The 19774-nt window shown below is 56.0% G+C and overlaps 1 protein-coding gene across 1 annotated transcript in view; it reads right to left on the minus strand.

Annotated features, from left to right (window-relative positions):
* Window positions 1-160: 160 nt before the first annotated feature.
* Window positions 161-19774, minus strand: part of LOC132375988 (atypical kinase COQ8A, mitochondrial) — a 50556-nt gene continuing 30942 nt past the window's right edge. Inside the window, exons 4-15 of the mRNA XM_059941414.1 lie at window positions 19547-19613; window positions 9696-9770; window positions 6561-6683; window positions 4532-4617; window positions 4274-4414; window positions 3700-3781; window positions 3498-3591; window positions 3081-3222; window positions 2742-2849; window positions 2532-2597; window positions 2156-2242; window positions 161-1290 (exon numbers count right to left, since the gene is read on the minus strand). Coding sequence (XP_059797397.1) covers window positions 1003-1290; window positions 2156-2242; window positions 2532-2597; window positions 2742-2849; window positions 3081-3222; window positions 3498-3591; window positions 3700-3781; window positions 4274-4414; window positions 4532-4617; window positions 6561-6683; window positions 9696-9770; window positions 19547-19613 — 1359 coding nt within the window. The 3' untranslated portion in view covers window positions 161-1002. The remainder of the gene's footprint in view (window positions 1291-2155; window positions 2243-2531; window positions 2598-2741; window positions 2850-3080; window positions 3223-3497; window positions 3592-3699; window positions 3782-4273; window positions 4415-4531; window positions 4618-6560; window positions 6684-9695; window positions 9771-19546; window positions 19614-19774) is intronic.

Raw genomic sequence — 19774 nt, forward strand, 5'->3', positions numbered from 1 at the left:
CTGAGCCTTCCAGGTTCAGGTACCAAGAGCCTCACGCTGGGAACAGGGGCAAACCTTGCAGAAGCGCCTGGAGGCGGGAAAGGGTGTGACGCTGACCTCGGGCCCCTCACTCACCATCAGCTCAGAATCCTTTACAAGTGAAAGAATTAATCCACGGTGCTAGGATTTTTTTTTTTAATTGAAACAAGTAAATCAGACAATTACAAGAATTGTACAGAGGTTAACAGCCTGAAACGACCCCTTGGGTCCAAGCAGGTGACACGTGCACGTCATCTTCCACAAAAGGCCCAGGCGCCGGAGTGGGAAGAAGGGCCCACACACACCCAGAGAGCATGTGGCTTTCTCTCCCCTTCTGCGGCTCCTGCCCCTCCCCACAGGAGGCAGCAGTTCTCTGGAAACCTCTGCTTGTCAAGAAAAGCCTCTAGGAACCAGCCAGAAGCAGGTGTGGGTGGGCCTCGCTTGGTGAAGTAGTGCTTGTTGGCACTGCTCAGATCAGCACTTCTCCCACGTGCAGATCCAAGCCAGAGAGGAAAAGGCAGAAAACACAAATCTCATTCTAGAAACACACACACACACACAAACCTTGTATTACACACTCCATAAAATCCAAAAAGGCTTTTCTGTTTCGTTTTTGGGTTTTTTTTGGTGGCAGGGAGTCAAAAGGAGAACTCTCATCTTCTGGTTACCATTCACATTAGCAAAAAGCCCTGTTACAAAAAGGAAAAGGAAATAAAATCGTCTTTTTATCGAGAGTCATTTCAGAGGATGCATAAACAATAAGCAGATTCTGCCAGACAGCAGTGGGGCTGCATTTCCGTGCTGGCGCCTCTCACCCCACACCCACTCAGCGATGAGAACCGTGTATAAGTGCTGGCCACGGGCTCTGAGCAGCGCGGCCCCCTCTCACTGGGTGAAGTTTAAACGGAGCGTGGGTACCACCGGCTTCCTACTAGTTTCAGCGGCAGGACGACGGAGGGTCCCGCCTAGCGGCCGGGCCCGCGGCTACTGCTGCTCGGCCTGCCTCCTGCAGTAGTTGCTGTAGGCCTCCTCGAACATGGCCTTGCAGGGGAACCGGGCCTTCAGCTTGGAGCAGATGAGGAAGGAGCCCCCCATCTTCCTGTGCAGCGAGTAGGTCTCCTCGGGCGGCGGGACAAGCCGGTGCTTCAGCATGATGGGGATCAGGCTGTGGATCTTCTCGGTGGTGCTCTGGGTGCCAAAGTCAAAGGGCTCCTCCGAGGCAAAGGCCTCCCCCAGGGTAAGGATGGCGTCCAAGTGGGCATCTTCCATGGCCTGGAGGGAGGCGAATGGAGGTGAGATCGAAGAGCCCTCACCAGCCCAGGGCTCCATCATGGGGCCTGGGCTGAGTGCTCCCCGAGGAGTGGGCCAGGTAGGTGAGTGTTTCAACCAGACTGAAGAACGGGGCCAGGAGAACATCATTAATGTGTGAACTGGGCTCGGTGTAAGAAGAAAGGAAGTGGCGGGGTCTGCGGCCAAATGCAGGGTGTGACCCTGCCTGGGGGCACGCGAATTCAAAGCTTTTACAAAACACCTGTCATTCCAAAAAGAACAGTCTGTAGGCCTGAGCTGACCTGAGCCTCTGCACTCCTCGTAGGTGGCAGACCTGAGACCACCTGTGTGTCTGCAACCCTTCCCCACTGTCATCAGGAGAGGAAGGTGCTGCTTTCTGAGTGGGTTCTGGGTGACAGGAACACAGATGCTCGCCCCTTCATGTACAGGGCCGCTACGATTACTTCCAGCGCTCCCCTCACCCTTTCCCTGCTGAGGCCTGAGAGAGTGAGGGCTGCGCTTTGCCATCCCATCTGCCCACCCGGGCCCCGAGCGCCAACACGATGAGCCCAGTGCCTGGGATCTCGAATGGGCTGCAGTGGGGCGTAAAACAAGAGCTTGGTGACCAGTCCCCCGGCATTCTGAGGCCCTCAGCCCAGGGGCTGGGGTGGGGCCGGCCCAGGGGCCCTGTGGAGACCCTCGAGAGCAGCTGTCACTTCTGATCTCATGCATTTGTAAACTGAGATTCCCTTCAGGTTTCAAGGGAAAAGCAGTCCATGGCTCACCCTCCCCACACACACTGAAGTCGGCCTGGGGCTGAGTCTGGCTCAGCAGGCCTTGTGCGTCTCCAGAGTCACGGGGGGCTCACCTTGACCTCGTAGCCGGTGAGGAACTTCATCTCGATGGACTTCTTCAGCACGGCCTCCCTGTCCCGGTTAGCAGCAGCCCTGATGATCTGGGCGGAGGTGCAGAGGGGACCGTGGGCAGCACACAGAGGGGGAGCTCCTGAGGGTCCAGGGAGCCAGCACCTGCCCCGCCCCACACAGGCCAGCTGCCGGCCCACCCACCTTTCCCCTTTACTCCCCTGAGCCCGAGGCAGCTGCGGCCTCATCCACGGGCACCAAACGCTGCAGACAGGCAGGGACATGAGGACGGAAGCCCGCCCGCCCGTCCCCGAGTCCCAAGCCTCCCATCTGAGCCTCAGGAGAGCACGGGCCAAGGCCAAGCCCTGCCTCCACCCCTACCTGGATGTAGAGGTCCGTGAAGGATCTGTCATATTCCCGAGTTGCCCCGAAGTCCAGAAGAGCCACCTGGGAACGGGCGATACCGGGTAGGCTTTGCCCCAGTGGAGCACGGGTTGGGGGGACAGGGCGGCGGGGGGCCGAGACCCCCAGATCTCGGACCCTGCTCCAGCGGAGCTCAGGCTCCCCATGGGAGCCCCACTGGGCGCTCACCTTGTGCTGCTGCGGGTCATAAAAGAAGTTGGACCAGTTGGGGTCTGTCTGCATGAAGTGGAACTCGAACAGCTCCCTCAGGCACAGGACCAGGATGCTGTGGCAGATCTGGGGGCCGGGTGGGTCCTCGTCACCAGCGCCGGGCCACCCGGTGGCCCCTGGATCTGGGCCGGGGAAGCCTGACTCCCATTTCCCTCCCCATCTTCCACCCCATCCTGCCTCATGCCCAGAGCTGACTTTGAGGCCAAGCGTACCACCAGGTGGGGAAACGCAGCAGCCCTCCTGCCCGCTCTGCCCCACAGGGGGGCCTCGGGGCTCCAGGGCCACCCTGTGACCCACCTCATTCCGGATCTCCTGGCTCAGCCCCTCGGCCTGGTCCAGGGGGAAGCCGGACACCAGCTCCGTGGTCAGCACATGGGGGCTGCAGAGCTCGTCCACAATCTCGGGCACGTAGAAGAAGGGGTGGTCCTTCAGCAGCTCCCTGGCAGGGGTGGGTGGGAGGTGACACCCGGGCCTCCTTGATCCCCCACCCCGACCAACGCCCTGGGGCGACACACAGGACAGCAAGGGGCTGAGCCCCCCAGGCGGAGGGCCATGCCCCAAGCTGGGCGGGACACGGCTCCGGCCTCAGGCCCCAACCCCAGCCATCGCCCCTCAGAGCCGGGGGGGCCTTCAGCCCAAGACGGGCTATCCGAAGCCGCCCCTTCTGTCTCCCCAGCGGGAGCAACAGGCAAGGGCCCGAGGCTGGAGCCGCACCTGAACCTGCGGGCACAGGCGGCCTCTCGCTGGTAGTCACACTCGAGGGCCAGCTCCCGCCTCAGCACGTCGATCAGGTGCTCAGGGAACAGGCCTGGGCCAGGGAGGACGGTGTCAGGGGGACTGGGGGCTCCCCGGGAGGCCCCCTGGGGTCCCCAGAGCCCGCCCACAAGCCTGCCCTTGCCCAGCGGCAGCCTCAGACCTTCTGGAAGCATGTTGCTCATGTTCAGCACGGCCATGAGGTTGTTGACGTCACTGCTGATGCTCTGGGCCACGCCGGGGTACTGCGGGGGACAGAGGGGAGTCAGGCAGACAGACACAGCAGGGCCCCGCGGGGCCCCCGCCCTCCTGCCACCCACCAGCTGCCCAGCTGTGTCCCTCCGGACCCCGCACCTCCGCGAGGCAGAGCCAAGACCCCCCAGTGCTGCCGTGACCCCCGGGCCCACCACGACCCTGTTCTCCACTGCCGACCGCTCCCTCCCCCATCCCCATCCCTGGGCTCAGGCCCCAGACAGACAGTCACTTGTCCCCAGTCCCTGCACCCCCCCAAACCAAGCATGCTGGGAGGCTGTCCTCCCTCCTACAGTCACTCACTCAGCAAATACTTCTCAGCACCCACCGCTGACCAAGTGCCGGGACAGAAGTGAAGAGACACAGGCCCTGCCCTGGGCACGGGGACACACAGGGGACGTAGGGTGCAGAGGCCCCTCACTGCAGGGCCCGGCTTGGCCCTGTGCAGCCCCTGAGGGCACCGAGCACACACCCCGGGTGCCCACCTGGATCTTCATGGCCACCTCGCGGCCGCCCTTCATGCGGGCCAGGTGCACCTGCCCGATCGAGGCGGCTGCAAAGGGCCGCTCCTCAAAGTACTCCAGCTTGTCCCGCCAGTTGGGGCCCAGGTCGCTGTTGAGAGTTTTCTGGAGGGGGAGGCCAGGGAGGGGCCGTGAGCACAGCCGGGGACACCCTGAGGGGCCCTCCCCCTACCCCTCCCGCAGGGCTGCCAGCACCCGGACCCTGAGCCGCACCGGCCTCACCATCATCTGCTTCAGTGGCATGAAGTCTGCACTCTGCCTGACCCGCTCGAAGATCTTGGCCAGATGGGGGTTGATGAAGGCGTCGTCTGGAAGGCAGCAGAGCATTCAGAGAGCGGAAGGCTGACCCCTCGGAAGGAGGGCGCACAGGCCACCTCGATCACCCCTGCCCAGCGAGGTCTCCTGGGAGGAGGCCGAGGTGCCGCTCTGCCCTTCAAACGCTGAACCCCAGGTTCAGAGAAGATGAGGCACAGGCCCAATGCCACACAGCAGGCCCAGCCTCGGATTCTCCCTGCTCCCACAGGGCGTTTCCCCACTGGCACACAGACCCCTGATACTGCGGACCAAGGCTCCAGAGGGGACGCAGGGACACTGACCCGTGCACACTCCTGGCCCACCTCGGCCAACAACCAAATCCGAGACCCCCGCAGCCCGGCCCACGGCACCCCTCCCCGCCCGGGCGCTGGGTGCATCTGTGCAGGCCGGGCCCTGCCGACGGCGTGCGGGGCGGCGTGTGCCGGGGCCTCTGAACGCACCCAGGCACCTGAGGAGGTGGATTCCTTAGAAAGAGCAGGCACGGCTTTTTATGATTATAAAAGAAACACATTTAGGGAATAAAGCGTATTAACTGTTTAAAATACCCATAATCTACATACAGAGAACTACCATTCTCTTTTTTCGTTTTGACCCTTTCCTATGCGTTTTTCCCTGACTGCAGTCACGCTGCCTGGAGACGCTCTGGCCGACTCCCCTCCTGAAGCCGTTTCTCACGAGCACTTCCCACGTCGCTGAATAGCTTTCGGAAATACTCTGTAATGCACACAGAAGCTTCAACACGCAGCTCACTAGCCGGACAGCGGCTGACTTCAGTTGGTTTGAGACCAGAAAGAATCCTTCGATGAAGCCGCTCCTGCAGAGCCCTGACCGCATCTCTGAGGCTCTCCGTCCTAGAGGCGGGGCTCACGCACGGAAGGGCTTCCGAGGGGCGCGTGCCGCTCGCTCGGGAGTCCGCACAGGCACAGGCAGTGCCTGCCCCCACCTGCCTGGGTGGTTATTCCTGTCCTGCACCTGGCCAGTTCAGTGAGTCCATCTGACTGCTTGTGGGGGGCACTGGCTGTGCTCCCACTCAGGACACCAGCCCCTCGGGTGCTCCTCCCTGGGAGGCACCATCAGAAGCCCCGAGGGCCCCCCAAACCCCAGCTCTGCTCTGGGGGCTGCAATGAGCCAGCCTCCGGCTCAGCCGCTGCCGCCTCCCCCCGCCTTCCTTCCTCGGGGCCACACAGCCCAGGCCCCAGCGTCACGCCACCGCAGGCCCGTGAGCTCCCTCAACAGCACCCTCGGACCACCACGCAGGGGCGCCGGGGGGCGTCAGCTGGACTCTCCCCAACTTTTGAGACGCCAGGACCTCTGGACATGTCAAAACACTCAGAGAGAAACCAGAAAAACAACCGTGGGCTCCTATTTAAGACGCTGTTTTTCAACATCCCAGGTGGGTTAACAGCCAGGCTTCAAGCAAGAGAAGCCCGTGGGCAGGAAACCTCCCACCCCTTCCCAGTGGGGCCAAGTGCGGCGCCCCCCACTGCTCGCCCCCCAGCTCCCCTCCCCACGCTGCCTCACCGCCCAGGCCGCGCAGCCGCACTCACCCTGGACGCTCAGCCCAGCTCCCTCCCCACGCTGCCTCACCACCCCCAGGCCGCTCAGCCCAGCTCCCTCCCCACGCTGCCTCACCACCCCCAGGCCGCGCAGCCGCACTCACCCTGGACGCTCAGCCCAGCTCCCCTCCCCACGCTGCCTCACCGCCCCCAGCCCGCGCAGCCGCACTCACCCTGGACGCTCAGCCCAGCTCCCCTCCCCACGCTGCCTCACCGCCCCCAGGCCGCGCAGCCGCACTCACCCTGGACGCTCAGCCCAGCTCCCCTCCCCACGCTGCCTCACCGCCCCCAGCCCGCGCAGCCGCACTCACCCTGGACGCTCAGCCCAGCTCCCCTCCCCACGCTGCCTCACCGCCCCCAGCCCGCGCAGCCGCACTCACCCTGGATGCTCAGCATCTGGCCCAGCTTGAGCGCCGCCCCGCGCACCTTGCACAGCGTCCGCACGATGCGCTCCGCGTTGGCCTCTGACAGGAAGGGGCTGGAATCCAGCACGGCCTTCTTCCCTGCAGAGGAGCAAAGTCACCATGGCCTCCCTCAGGCGGGGCTGCTGGGCCTGGGATCCCCCAGAGGCCCCTCCGCCCGCCCCTGGTTGTGGGTCTTGGCAAACCACTGGTTCTCCCAGTAAAAACAGGGACAATAACAAGAGGTCAGGGTTTCACACGTTTTAAATGAGATGCAGTAAAGTCCCAGCACAGAGCTTGACACAAAGGGCTCAGTCAACGCCTTTCCTCCCGGGGGTCCACAAAACCGGCAATGCAACTTTAACCCACATTTCACACCCACCTCCCAGATGCCGAGAAAGGCCCTCCGGGGCCACCCAGGTCTCCCCGGGCCCACCTGAACACCCTCCCAACACACACACACACACACACACACACACACACACACAGGCTCGCCCACGGGGCCTCTCCCTCCGTATCAGCCCCTGCCAAGTCCCTGTCGCTCGCCCCTCAGTGTCCTGGACAAAGGTCACCAGCACCCCTGGAGTCTCTGCACAGTCACCTGCGGCCACTGGCTGCAGTGAGAGCGCAGTCCTCGAGGGAGGGGAGCTCAGGGTCAAGGACAGCCTCACCGGGCTGGTGCCAGCTGGCCCGGGGAGAACGCACAGGGACCTCAGGTGTGCAGATGACCTCCATTCAGCACAGTCGGGGGTGGGAGGGTGCAGGGTGGTGACTCAAGGTGATGAGGAGGGGGTGACCCGGTGACAGTCGGTGCTTTTCCTGCCCTCTGTCCTGTGAGCCCAGTTAGATCAGGAACCCCCGAGGGCTGCCCCCCACAGAGCCTGGCACTTTCCTCAGCCTGCATCACCACGGGCCTGGCCCAGCGCTCAGAGTGGGTCTGAGGTGGGTCCCCAAGGGGGGAACACGGGAGGTGGCCGTCATGCCACTGCCCTCCGTCCGGGGCCGTGTCCCGCATGGCCTCTGATATACCAGGGTGGGTGGGCTGCAGGAGGATGTGGAGGATGCCCTCCACACCTGAGGGCAGCTGTTAGGCCTGCGCGGGGTTAGGCTCACCCCAGGGTCCCGGACAGCAGGACAGGGTCCCGGGAAGGGGGGAGATCTCAGCTCCGCAGGAAGAAGCCCAGCTGCCGGGGGTCAAGAAAGCTGTAGCCCCGGGGCAGGACCACTCCAGGGTGTCTAGGCCAAGAAGGGTGCCCAGATCACCCCTCACCTCGGGCAGCAGCAGGGACAGGCGGCCCTCTATGTCCGCTCTGCCCTCCCCAGCCCCTGGGCCCTGTGGGCCAGGACCTGGGCCTGTGTCCCTGAGGAGAGGTGGGCGGGGCACAGACGCTGGGAGAGAAGGCCACGGCCCAGGCGGGAGGAGGGAGATCTTCTCCCCTAGGGACACGGCAGGCCCGGGAGACAGCAGCGCCCCTGAGATCCAGGGACGGCGCCCGGCCCTCTTGCGCTTTCCAGGCAGCGCTCCTCACGGCTGGCCAGTCTCCACAGGCTGGAGTCTGGGCCCCTGCCCGGGCAAGGCTGGTTCTGAACACAACCCGGGGGGAGCCGGGGGTGCCCAAGGGCGTGGTGGGCGGGCCCCCCCCGCGGGCCCCCCCTCAGGAGAGGCTCCCTGGGGAGGCCTGGGCCAGGCTGGTCGGTGCCCTCCAGGCCCAGGGGTTCCCGGGCCTGCTCAGGAAGCTAGGGCACGTCCCTCTGGGCCTGAGCCCCACATCCTGCTCTTGGGCCAGTGGTACTAGGCCCCTTGACCCCCAACAAGGGCCACCGCCTCCCTGGCAAAGGACACCAGCTGTAACCTTGGGGCCAGTATAGCTTCTTTCCTGCTTGGACGGGGCAGGACGGAGGGCAGCCAGTTTTGGGGGGGACGATGGGAGAGGTTGTGCCTGGGGAACGCTGGCTTCTCACTTCCCAGTCTCAGCACCAACACTAAAAATACCCTCCCTAATCCTCTCTGTTCTCCGGTCCCTTCCAAGGACACACACATACTCAGGGGCCTGGAGGACAGGCTAGCGCCTTCTCCGCGGAGGCCCCTCATCCCCTCGAGAGGGTTCTGCAGGTGAAGCGGGGCCATCCAGGTGGCTGGCAGGCCCCACTTCGGGGCCCCCAGGCTGTAACTAGGGCCTCAGGGACCACAGCACAGCAGGCCAGTGGGGATCACTCAGGGTCCCCAGGGAAGGGGGGAGGAGGTGTCAAGTACCGGAATGAACTGATGTCCCTGAATGGGCGAGGGGCAGGGGGCACTCAGCCCAGAACTTCAAGTAAACTTTGAGAAATCCACCAAGCAGATGGCTCTAGCAGGGCTGCTCTCAACAGCCCCCAGGACCCCGCTGAAGGGAAAGCGCCCTGCACCTGCCTAGCCGCCTCCCCCCAACACCGGGACAAGCCTGGGGGAGGGGACCAGGTAGGAGGTGGGTGGAGCCTCCAGCTGCCCCCTGACCCATCATCAGAGCGTCATAAGCACCCCAGGTTTCAGAGCAGCCAGTCTGCAGAATGTTCTCCATGGAGTACCGCCCACAGCTGGCCACCCAGACAAGGGGGAACTGAGCGTTCTGACCTGACCCCGGGCTGACCCTGGGAGGAAGGGGACAGAGGAGTCATGATCTTCACCTCAGAGACAAAGCGTCTGAAGCTGGAGAGGTAATGGCCACCCCAGGTCACGAGATGGGGGAATGGGGGGCCCCATGGGGTCTGTTCCAGCAGCTCCCATGCCCCTTGACCACAGCCAAACGGGGAGCCCTGGGCACCTGACCTGGCCAGACCTGGGGTCCCAGCAGCTCTGCAGAGCAGAGGCAGAGGCAGGGCCAAACCTGAGGCTCCTATCAGAAGAGGGAAGGTGTGCGGGCCCGGAGGAACCAGGACGGCTGGGTGAGCCAACGTGGGCCGGGACAGGAACAGAAGAGCCTTCAGGCCTCAAACTCCAGGGCTGCCATTCACACGGAACACAAGATGAAAGATGCCCCTGGAGGCCAACCCTCGGGGAACGCAGGTGGGAGCTGGGAGCTGGCAGGCCCAACTCTCAGGGCCCACCCTGCCCTCCCCATCAAGGGCCCAGCTCACCTGAGGGGTCCTCAGGGCGGAGGCTCTTCTTGGCGACCTCGGCCAGGGCCCCGAAGCCCAGACCCACGGCCAGACCTGCAAGGAGGAGGTTGGGGGCTCTGGGCATTCGCTCGGGGCTGCCCACTGCCCTCCACCCACGAGGCCCAGAGCAGCCCCACACAGACACCTGCCTCGCTCCCCTGGGGAGTGCCCCCTGCCCCTGGGGACCTTCGCTGACACTCCAGACATCTTGAAAAGGGAGGGGATAAAAAGGTAGGAGATACACAGCTGTTGTTTTCAGAGAAGACCTGGCTCAAGGTTGGTGCTTTCGGTGGAAAAGCCTCCTCCACCGCCACCTCCATCACCTTCGCTACAGGCTCACGCGACAAACACACACACCCCAAAACAACGTACGACGGGGAAACGCATTGGGGGGGACGCAGCACAAATGGAATGTGGACCAGGAATGGTTGCAGGCCAAGGACATCCTGACAACACTGGGCATCCCCTTGGGATGCAGCCGCCCACTTCACAGTCTGTGTGAAGAGCCTCCAATACTCTAGAATTCTCTAATCCAGTTCACTGAAGCTGCAAGGAGAGGCATTACCACTGCAAGATAAAGCAGTCATTGGTGGGAACTGGAACATTTTGCAAAAGCCATGGGGACTCCCAGGAGCTCAGGCTACAGCCCTCACTTGCGGGGAAGGCCCCACAGGCACTGACAGTGGTCTAAGGACAATGGGGTACCAGGCCCCCCTTTGAAATCAAGGTTTATTAACATCTCATTGGTCCAGAGGTTGGAAGTGGATGATCCCTACTGTCTAGGAGAGGCCTGAGGAGCCCAGCAGGTGCCACTAAGTGCACACAGAAAGCCCAGGAGCCTGGCTCAGGGCCTATTTCCTCTACTTTAAATACAGTTCCAGCTGGCTTGGGGGGCGGGAGCACAGTAGCCGAGAGAGTGGAGAACACTTGGAGGAGCACGCTGACCACAGCAGGAGGAACAGCAAAGACCCAGGGAAGATACCAAAGATGCCCTGAGACCAGCGGGCCTTGGCAAGCACAGCCCTGGGGGGCTGGGAGTCTCACCCCGGGCAAGGAAACCTGCACATGCTTCTACGTTTTCCAAATTTTCTACAATGATTATGTATTACTTTTATGAAAATTATTATTGAATCTACTGAAAAAGTTATTTAACGAAAAATAAATTTTAAAAATCATAAGAAGATAATCCAATTTTTAAAAATGTTTTTGCAGTACATTTTACACACCATTAGACAACCGTGCACCCTCTGCTTTGCCGGCTGTAACGGTAGCTCCTGCCTCGTGGGTCAGTGTGAGGATTAAACAGCTGAATAAGAGTGAAGCACCCCCAGTAGGGCTGGGCATAAGGCAACACTATTCAGGTGTTCGCTATTACTGTCCTTTCTCCTATTCAAAGGGCTAGACCAGAGCTGCCCAAAAAATATAATGCCAGCCGCATATATAATTTTAAATTTTCTAGGGGCTATGTTAAAAAAGGCAAAAAGAAGCATGTGAAAGGAATTCTGATCATATATTTTACTTAGCCCAGTGTATCCAAAATATTATCAATTCAACAAGTACTCAATATACACATCCTTAGAAAGATGTTACTTTTTTTTTTTTTTTGTACTAAGTCTTCAAAATCCAATGTGCGTTTCATCCTCGAAGCATGTCTCAGCTTGGACCAGCCACGTTTCAAGTGCTCAACACCCCATGTTGCTGGTGGGTCAGCACAAGGGCAGCATAAGGCAAGTTCTGGCGACCAGAGCAGAGGCCACAGTCATCTGGAAATGCCCCCAAGGACACCCTGGTGCGTTGGGATGGAGCTGCCACGGCCTGTTTCCCTCTGACACCCCAACCCAGCCCCGGAGGACACTGGGAACAGAGCTGCGTCCCCGGTCAAACGGTGACTCCCCTCCGCTCACCCCCCTCTACCCCGCTCAGCACACTGTCCGACTCAGCAAACTAATGGCAACAGCAACGCTAACCTTCAAACTGCAGCGACCTTCACCAATGCCTCTCTGCCTCTAGATTTTTCTCTGCCTACATCAAGTCCAAAGACAAGCCTACAAAAGAGGCAGACGTGTCCAAGGTGACCCAGGTGGGCCACTGCGAGCAGACGCCGAGCGCCCTTCTCTGCAGGGCCCCCAGCTGGGCCCCCTCACACGCTCTGCCAACCTCTTCTCTGGCCCATTCTGGGCTGCTGGGCAGAGCCAAAGCTCTCCAAGGCCAAGGACCTGTCACTGAACACCGAATCACGGAGGGAACATTCCACAAAGCAGGCCGCAGGCTCCTTCTGTGGCCCTGCGAGCTCCCTCAGGACCTGCCCGGTGCCAGGCCCGAGGAGGTGCCAACTGACAGGCTCCCCACCGCGGCCCCGGAGGCGAGAGCAGCCCCGCCAGCCCACCAGCCCTGACCTCAGGAGCTCCTGGCCCTCCCGCCATCCCCAACCTGGCTGACCTGAAAGGATTCTCAGGACCTTGCAGAGAGAGAAGGGCAGAGCCCAGCCAGGCTCTTCCTTCTCCCGGAGCTGGGTGGCACCTGCAGGCAGCTCCGGGAAGATCAGCGGCTCTGCCTCGGATTCCCCGTGTTGGTGAGGACAGCCCGAGCCCATGCTCGCTCACTCTCCGGTGTCACCTGAGGCCGTCCACTCCACCTCAGCCCCCCAGCCCTGAGGACCGCGCCTGTCCAAGTTCTGATCCACAGGCAGGCCCGGCCCGGCCCGCACGGATGTCCCAGAGGAGACCAGCCGCAGAACCGGCTCCACGGCCCCATGGCCCCCGTCAGCAGCCTGGCCGCCATCCTAGCCGGTGAGAAGGCGCCAGCCCTTTCCAAGAAAGTTCCTGACATTTCTCTCACAAACGGAGATTTTGCAGGCAAGAAACGCAGTGGGAGTGCGGAGCAGCAAGGAGCAGGGTCTCCCCAAGGGGGTGGGAGCGCTTTGGGCCGCTTCCCAGGCTGTGGGACTGATCAGGGAGCCCAGGCCCCTGGCCCAGCTCCTTCCTCCCCGAAGTCCCTCTGCGGGTCCTCAGAGCCAAATGAGTGCCCCCTGAGCAGCATTGGCCTTCTGCCCACACAGACACAGAGGTTAAGAAAAAAAGGAAATAAAAACCTTCTAACAAACAGCACCGTCTGTGAGGAGGCTTAGTGAGGGGTGCCTAACCTGCCAGAACCCCCAGGCATGTTTACAGAGCAAGGCTGGACGGAGGTCCTCTGCAGCAGCAAGGGCCAAATCTGAGGGTAAAACAGCTTCACTCACACAGTACCACCCACGTGCCAGGCACTGTTCTCAGGCCTCCCTTTTTCAACACGTCCAACAATCCTTCTGATCTGATAAGACAAAGTCCACACAAAAAAGGCAGCGGACAAGGATATTTCCTTCTCTTCAAGGTGTTCCTGAACCCTTAGTAATTCCACCCTCTCTTCCATCACCTGCATCCTCCACGCTGTGCCAGCACCAGGCGCCGGGAAGAAGAGGGGGCCTGGGAGGGGGCTGCAACCCATGGCATCGCAGGAAGGCGAATAGGAAGGAGCGGTGGAGGAAGTTCCCTGTAGAGTGGTCTCCTCGGTTCTCAGAACTAGGCCAGAGTGGGGCGGGGGGGAAGACCTGACCGCCCCTCTGCTGGTTCAGGGGAGATGGGACGAATTCAGGGGCGACAGGCTCAGACTGCCATCTGTATGATACAGGCCTCCTCAGCCCTGGTCCCAGGACCGTCACAAATGCACATATGGGCCTGGGTGACTGGCAACTGTGGCTCAGCTTCCTCATCTGTAACTGGAGATTATAACTGCCCTAATCTCCTTCACAGAGGCTCTAAGCGACAAAAAATAGACAAAAGAGTCCCTTTTAAAGTATACTCCTGGAAAAAGTAGAAACCATGCTCCCTCACCCCTGCCAAGGGCACAAACTGCTCTTGGACCTACAGGGCATCTGTCTTGCTGCCTCAGAAAGCACCGGAGGAGCGCTGGCTGCTTAGAGCGACAGCAAGTGTGCAGCGTGTACCCTCAGGAAGTCAGGCACGTAGTGCTCAACTCCTTTTGGTAAGTTTTCTCTAGTGCCTACTTTATCTGTTGGTCTCATTTCTATAATCGTCCAGTTCTCCCTCATTTCATAGGTGCAGAGGAGATGATAAGACATCTCCTCTGAACCTATATTACTGAAGCACAAATGAAAAATATAGAAAAGAGTTGAGGAGACACACAGGACAGAAGGGAAAAATCTAACATATGTGTAACTGGAATCCCAGAAGGAGAGGAGAAAGAGAACAGGGCAGAAACAATAATTGAAGAAATGACCAGAATTTTCCAAAATTGATGAAAAGACATCAAGCACAGATTTACGAAGCTCTGTAATCCCAAGCAGGATAAAAACAAAGTAAATCATACCCAAGCATGTCACAGCCACACTGCTGGAAAACAAAAGCAAAAGGAAAATTTTAAAAGCAGAGGACAAAATACAAATTACTTACAAAGGAGCAGCAATAAAACGAATAGTTAAGTTTTCAACAGAAACAATGGAAGTTAAGAAGACAACTGAGGGACTTCTCTGGTGGTCCAGTGGTTAAGACTTTGCACTTCCATTGCAGTGGGCGCGGGTTCAATCCCTGGTCAGGGAACTAAGATCCCACATGCCACATGGTGCGGCCAAAAAACAAAAACAAAACAAAACAAAACAAAAAAAAGAAGACAATGGAATAATATTGCTAAAGTGTCCAAAAGAATTAATTTTGAACATGGAGTATTATACCCAGCCAAAATACCTTCTAAAACAAAAGTGTAATAAAGACATTTACACACAAATAAAAACAGAGAATTAATGATTACCACTCTGCACTACAAAAAAGAGAAAAGGTAGTTCTTCAGAGATGAGGAAAATTACCCCAAAAGTAATTCTAATATAAAAATGAAGGGAGAAAGAAGCACAAAAAGGGTAAATATGTGGCTAATCTAAACTCATATGGGCTATACAAAGAAATAACATCTTGTGAGGTTTAACATATCTCAATAATTTAGTATATAATATAAAGTGTGTAGAAACAAAATACATATCCACATTAACATACAGACACACACACACAAAGAAGGGATTTAAACTGCTCTGAAGTGCTAGCATTACTGGGGAAGTAGTAAAAATAATCACTTCTATTACATTGTAGTAAGTCAAGAATGTATGCTGTAATCTCAAGTGAAACCACTAAAAGTATAGTAGGATAATAACACACAAACTAATAAAGAGAAAACATGTACAATAAAAAATTTGATTAATTCAAAAGAAGGCAAGGCAAGTGGGGAGAGGGAAGGGGGAAGGGGAAGAAAGGGGTAGGGAATTAAGAGGTACAAACTACTATGTATAAAATAAATAAGCTACAAGGATATATAGTACAGCACAGGGAATATAGCCAATACTTTATAATAGCTACAAATGGAATCTAACCTTTAAAAATCGTGAATCCCTATGTTGTACACTTGAAACTTACATAGTATTATACGTCAACTATACCTCAATTAAAAAAAAAGGTAAAAATTTTTAAAAAGAAGGTAAGACAGAAGAGAAAAAAGGGAACAGAATGGATGGGTCAAACAGTAAACAAAGACTAAGACAGTAAGTATAAACCACAATACACCAGCAACTCTATTAAATGTAAATGAACCTAATACTCACATTATAAGAGTAAGATTAATGTCTGTACCTAAATCACAGGAAAAGAAAATATATATATGCTGCTTACAAAACACATACCTTAAATATAAGGATACAAAAGTTTGAAAGGAGAAGGAAAGAAAAAGATATACAATGCAAACACTGACCACCCCCCCGCCAAAAAAAAGCTGGAAAACAGCTATACTAATATCAGACAATGTAGACTTTCATAGAGATGAGAGGTAAGACATAATAATAAAGGAGTCAATCCCCAGGAGGATATAAGAATTCTAAATCTGTAAGCAACCAATAACACAGCTTCAAAACGTTAAAGCAAAAATTGACAGAACTAAGAGGTAGGTAAATCCATGATCATAGCATAAGACTTTTAAATGTCTCTTTTGATAGCTGATACAATAAACATACCATCTAGAAAAATGGTATAGATGATCTTATTTGCAAAGCAGAAATAGAGACACAGATGTAGAGAACAAATGTATGGATGCCAAGGGGGAAGAGGTGGGGTGGGAGGAATTGGGAGACTGGGAGTGACACCTACACTTTATTGTTACTATGTGTAAAATAGACAACTGATGGGAACATACTATAGCACAGGGAAATCTACCTAATGCACTGTGGTAACCTAAATGGGAGGGAAGTCCAAAACGGAGGGGATATCTGTGTGTGTATGGCTGATTCATTTTGTTGTGCAATGGAGGCTAACACAACATTGTAAAGCAACCATACTCCAACAAAAATTAATTTAAAAAAGAATTTTAAAAAGAATTCTAAAAAAAGAACAAAAGAATAAACATACCAAAAAAATCATTAAAAGATCTGATTAATGTGAGTAACAAACTAGACTAGACAGATAGATAAACTGCACCTGACAATGCCAGAATTCTTTGCAGATACACATGGAACATTTACCAAAATATTCCCATTGGAGTCAATGGCAAGACCCCTATTTCACAGAAAGGCAAACCAAGGCAAGACCCAAGGCCATAGGAAGCAGGGCCGGAATTATAACCCAAATCTTATGATGACCTAAAGCCCAGTTCTGACCCCAAATCCAATATCTGATGCTATCTTTCATTTCATTCTCCAACAAAATCTAATATCCACAGATCACCATGCCCACAGCATCAGAGCCATAATGTCCCACAGCCAAATTAGACCTAGAGTTCCTGCGCCATCTCGGCATCAGAATGAGCCACCCAAATGGAAAGCCCCTGCCTTCTGCCTCTATATAGCTGAATACCTGCTGCTGACCTTCCCAAATACAATCCTACCCCTCTGAGATCTAGAGCAATCCTTTTCTCTCATACCTGCAGTGTAACAACTTCCTAAAGTCTGTTAGTCTACACCTCAAAAACATCTCACCCTCATGAGGGGAAGAAAGGCCAGAAGTATTTTCTAGGAGAAGAAAGTAGAGCAGTGTTACTTCCAACTGTTTAGATAATGACCCACCAGTAAGCCATATACTTCACAATGCAATGAAGAACATACATCAATAGTATATTTAGATCTCTGAAACAGAAATATTTTTGCAACATGTGCCGTTCTAAGGATCTATGATACTAATTCTGATCCTTTTTTATTCAATTCCATTCTATTTAATTTGTTTTTTTTTAAATGAACGCATGTCAAAGATTTTATTTAATTTATTAAGGGAACCAGTATGTTACAACTTATTTAAATTTATTTATTTATTTATGGCTGTGCTGGGTCTTTGTTTCTGTGCGAGGGCTTTCTCTAGTTACGGCAAGCGGGGGCCACTCTTCATCGCGGTGCGCGGGCCTCTCACTCTCGCGGCCTCTCTTGTTGCGGAGCACAGGCTACAGACGCGCAGGCTCAGCAGTTGTGGCTCACGGGCCCATTCGCTCCATGGCATGTGGGATCTTCCCAGACCAGGGCTCGAACCCGTGTCCCCTGCATTGGCAGCCAGACCCTCAACCACTGCGCCACCAGGGAAGCCCCTAATTTGTTCTTTAAATGCTGGTCCTGACCCACTAAACTGATTTCACACTCACTAAAGGGTCATAAACCCCAGTTTGAAAACCTCTGGATAGGGTAGAAGGCCCAGAATTCACCTCTGGGGCCAGAATTGCACGTTCTTTCCAGACCTGGCTCCTCTTTGCTCCCATCCTGCCACCTCTAATCCTGAAACATGAGCTGCCAACTGCTTGGGCAACGTGTGCAGCTCCGAATCACAGCTGTGAGCAAATCTCCAGCACAGACTCTGAAGGGCGGCTCCAGGCATCAGGCAGCTGTCAGCAAGGGCTCAAGAGGCTCCTGATGGTGCAAAGCCCCTACAAAGACCAGGGTCTCTCCTCACCCCAACCCTAGCTCCCTCTGGCAGCCCACGACCCCCACGCCCTGAGGGGAGCCCCGTACCCTGGTTTTAATGAAGTTGACTTTTTGTGCTACACACCTTCCTATACAACCGCTTTCACTTCAGTCTGCTTTCCTTAACCCACCACCCAAAAAGGCCTGACTCTTGCCTGCTTCACCAGGACTTCCATCAAATACTAATTGGCCATCACGACCTTCATCCTGACCACTTTTCCCAAACAGGTCCTCCACTACCCCACCCCGGCAAAGACTCACGAGAGAGGCTTACACCCATTCTAAAATACATCAGTCAAACTAAGCCTTACGGGGACAGAGCTCTGTGGTGAGCCCTGGTCTGCAGTGAGGGGAGGAGGATTACAGGTTACAGAGAAAGACTAACTACAAAGTAAGAAGAGAACAGTTCCTGCCCTCAAATTAATGGGGGAGAGAACAGAATCTCCATCTAATACTTTAAGAATAATAAATGTCCCAACTAATAGCCACTGAGCAAAGCAGGGAAAGTGCCATGTCTTCTGGGGAATAAGGACCACTGGAAGCCACCAGAGCAGCAACCCAAACCCACTCTGGTAGTGGCACCCCAGGGAGTTACAATGTTCTATGAGGAGCTGCTTAAAACGCTCATCCATTAAAATGAAATGAAGCAATAATTTTGTGCTAAAACTCAGATGACACTGTATGCTAGATTCCTGAAAAGCTAAGTAGCAGCAGATGCCACATTTTAAGATAACAATTATGGAAGAAAACCTCAGAGTTGAGAAAATTCTATCCAATTAACCTAGTTTGCTCTGCACCTAAGGAAGACAGCCAGCCTTCCTTCAATGTTAGAACCCACACATCAGGCCAGCTTGCAGAGGACCAGGTTATCAGGGAGCACAGAGCCACTCCTGAACAAGGAGTAAGATGGGGTTTCCAGAAGAGAAGAGGCAGCCGGGGAGAGCAGCGTGCCTGATGTACGGCCTGTGGGAGGGGAGACGTACAAACCAGCAAAGCAAAAGGCAGGTGGGTAAAGGCTCAGACACGTGAGAGCGGGCTCGTGACTAGTCAGCACTGGCACCAACGTGAACCAGTCAACGAGACCACTGTTACACAGAGCCTCGCAAATAAGCACTGGCCCCAGGTGGGTACGTGAATCAAGTGGCCAGGGCTGTTACTTTCATTAGCTGTATTGTCTGGAGAACCTACTGAGGATAAGCGGGCTTTAGAGAAGTCACTCCATCTTCAAGTAGAACCATAGCAAAGGATGGCACTTTCCACAGGAACATCTTGGTCGGATATGACAATACAATGTCATAAAAGCAGAGACAACTGCTGTAAACCTTCACTATAAAATGATCCTCCAACTTGGACGAAGAGAGCACAGGGGTACTGGACACAATGGCTATGCAAACCCCTAAAGAAAAGAACAAACTCACAACTCCTCAGCACACTAAAATGGACGACAGCAGCTCAGGGCCACGGCACCTCGTTATCATTCCACTGATGCCCGCAGGCCCGTAGGAATCCAGCAAACGGGTCCCCAAATGGCTGGGCAAAAACCACTGGGTCCAGGAGCCAAAGAGCCCCACTGTCCCACCTCCTCCCTGCAGGGGCCTCCAAAGGCCTGAGTGAAAAGCTGATGCTGCAGACGCTGCCCCCCAGAGAAGCAAAACCACAGCTCACAGCGTGGAATCAGCTACGCACCGACCCCCAGGGGTGAGCTGAGGCAGAGACTGAATCGCCCACCCACGGAAAACATCCCGGAACAGCTAACACAGGAGCTACCATCCTCCCCAGGGCACCCCTGGGTCGCCAGCCTCCCTGCCGCACACAGGCCCCACGGTGGCCCCAGCCCCACTCACCGGGACTGGCACCTCACCTCCAAAGTTGGCCAACCGCCCAATCCGCGTGACTGGCACCTTCCGCTCGCGAGCCCGCTCGCTGAGCTAGAGGGCGAAAAGAAAGAGACCTCCAGGGATCAGTGAACAGGGACAGGACCAACCTTCAGGGGTTCACGCCGCCCCCCGCACGCCCTCTCCACCCGCAAAGGCAGCAGCTCCGCCCAGCAGCACACCCCTCCCAGAAGAGGTCCCCGTGAGCCTGACGT

This window comes from Balaenoptera ricei, chromosome 1 (assembly GCF_028023285.1).
Source record: "Balaenoptera ricei isolate mBalRic1 chromosome 1, mBalRic1.hap2, whole genome shotgun sequence".
Taxonomy (NCBI): domain Eukaryota; kingdom Metazoa; phylum Chordata; class Mammalia; order Artiodactyla; family Balaenopteridae; genus Balaenoptera; species Balaenoptera ricei.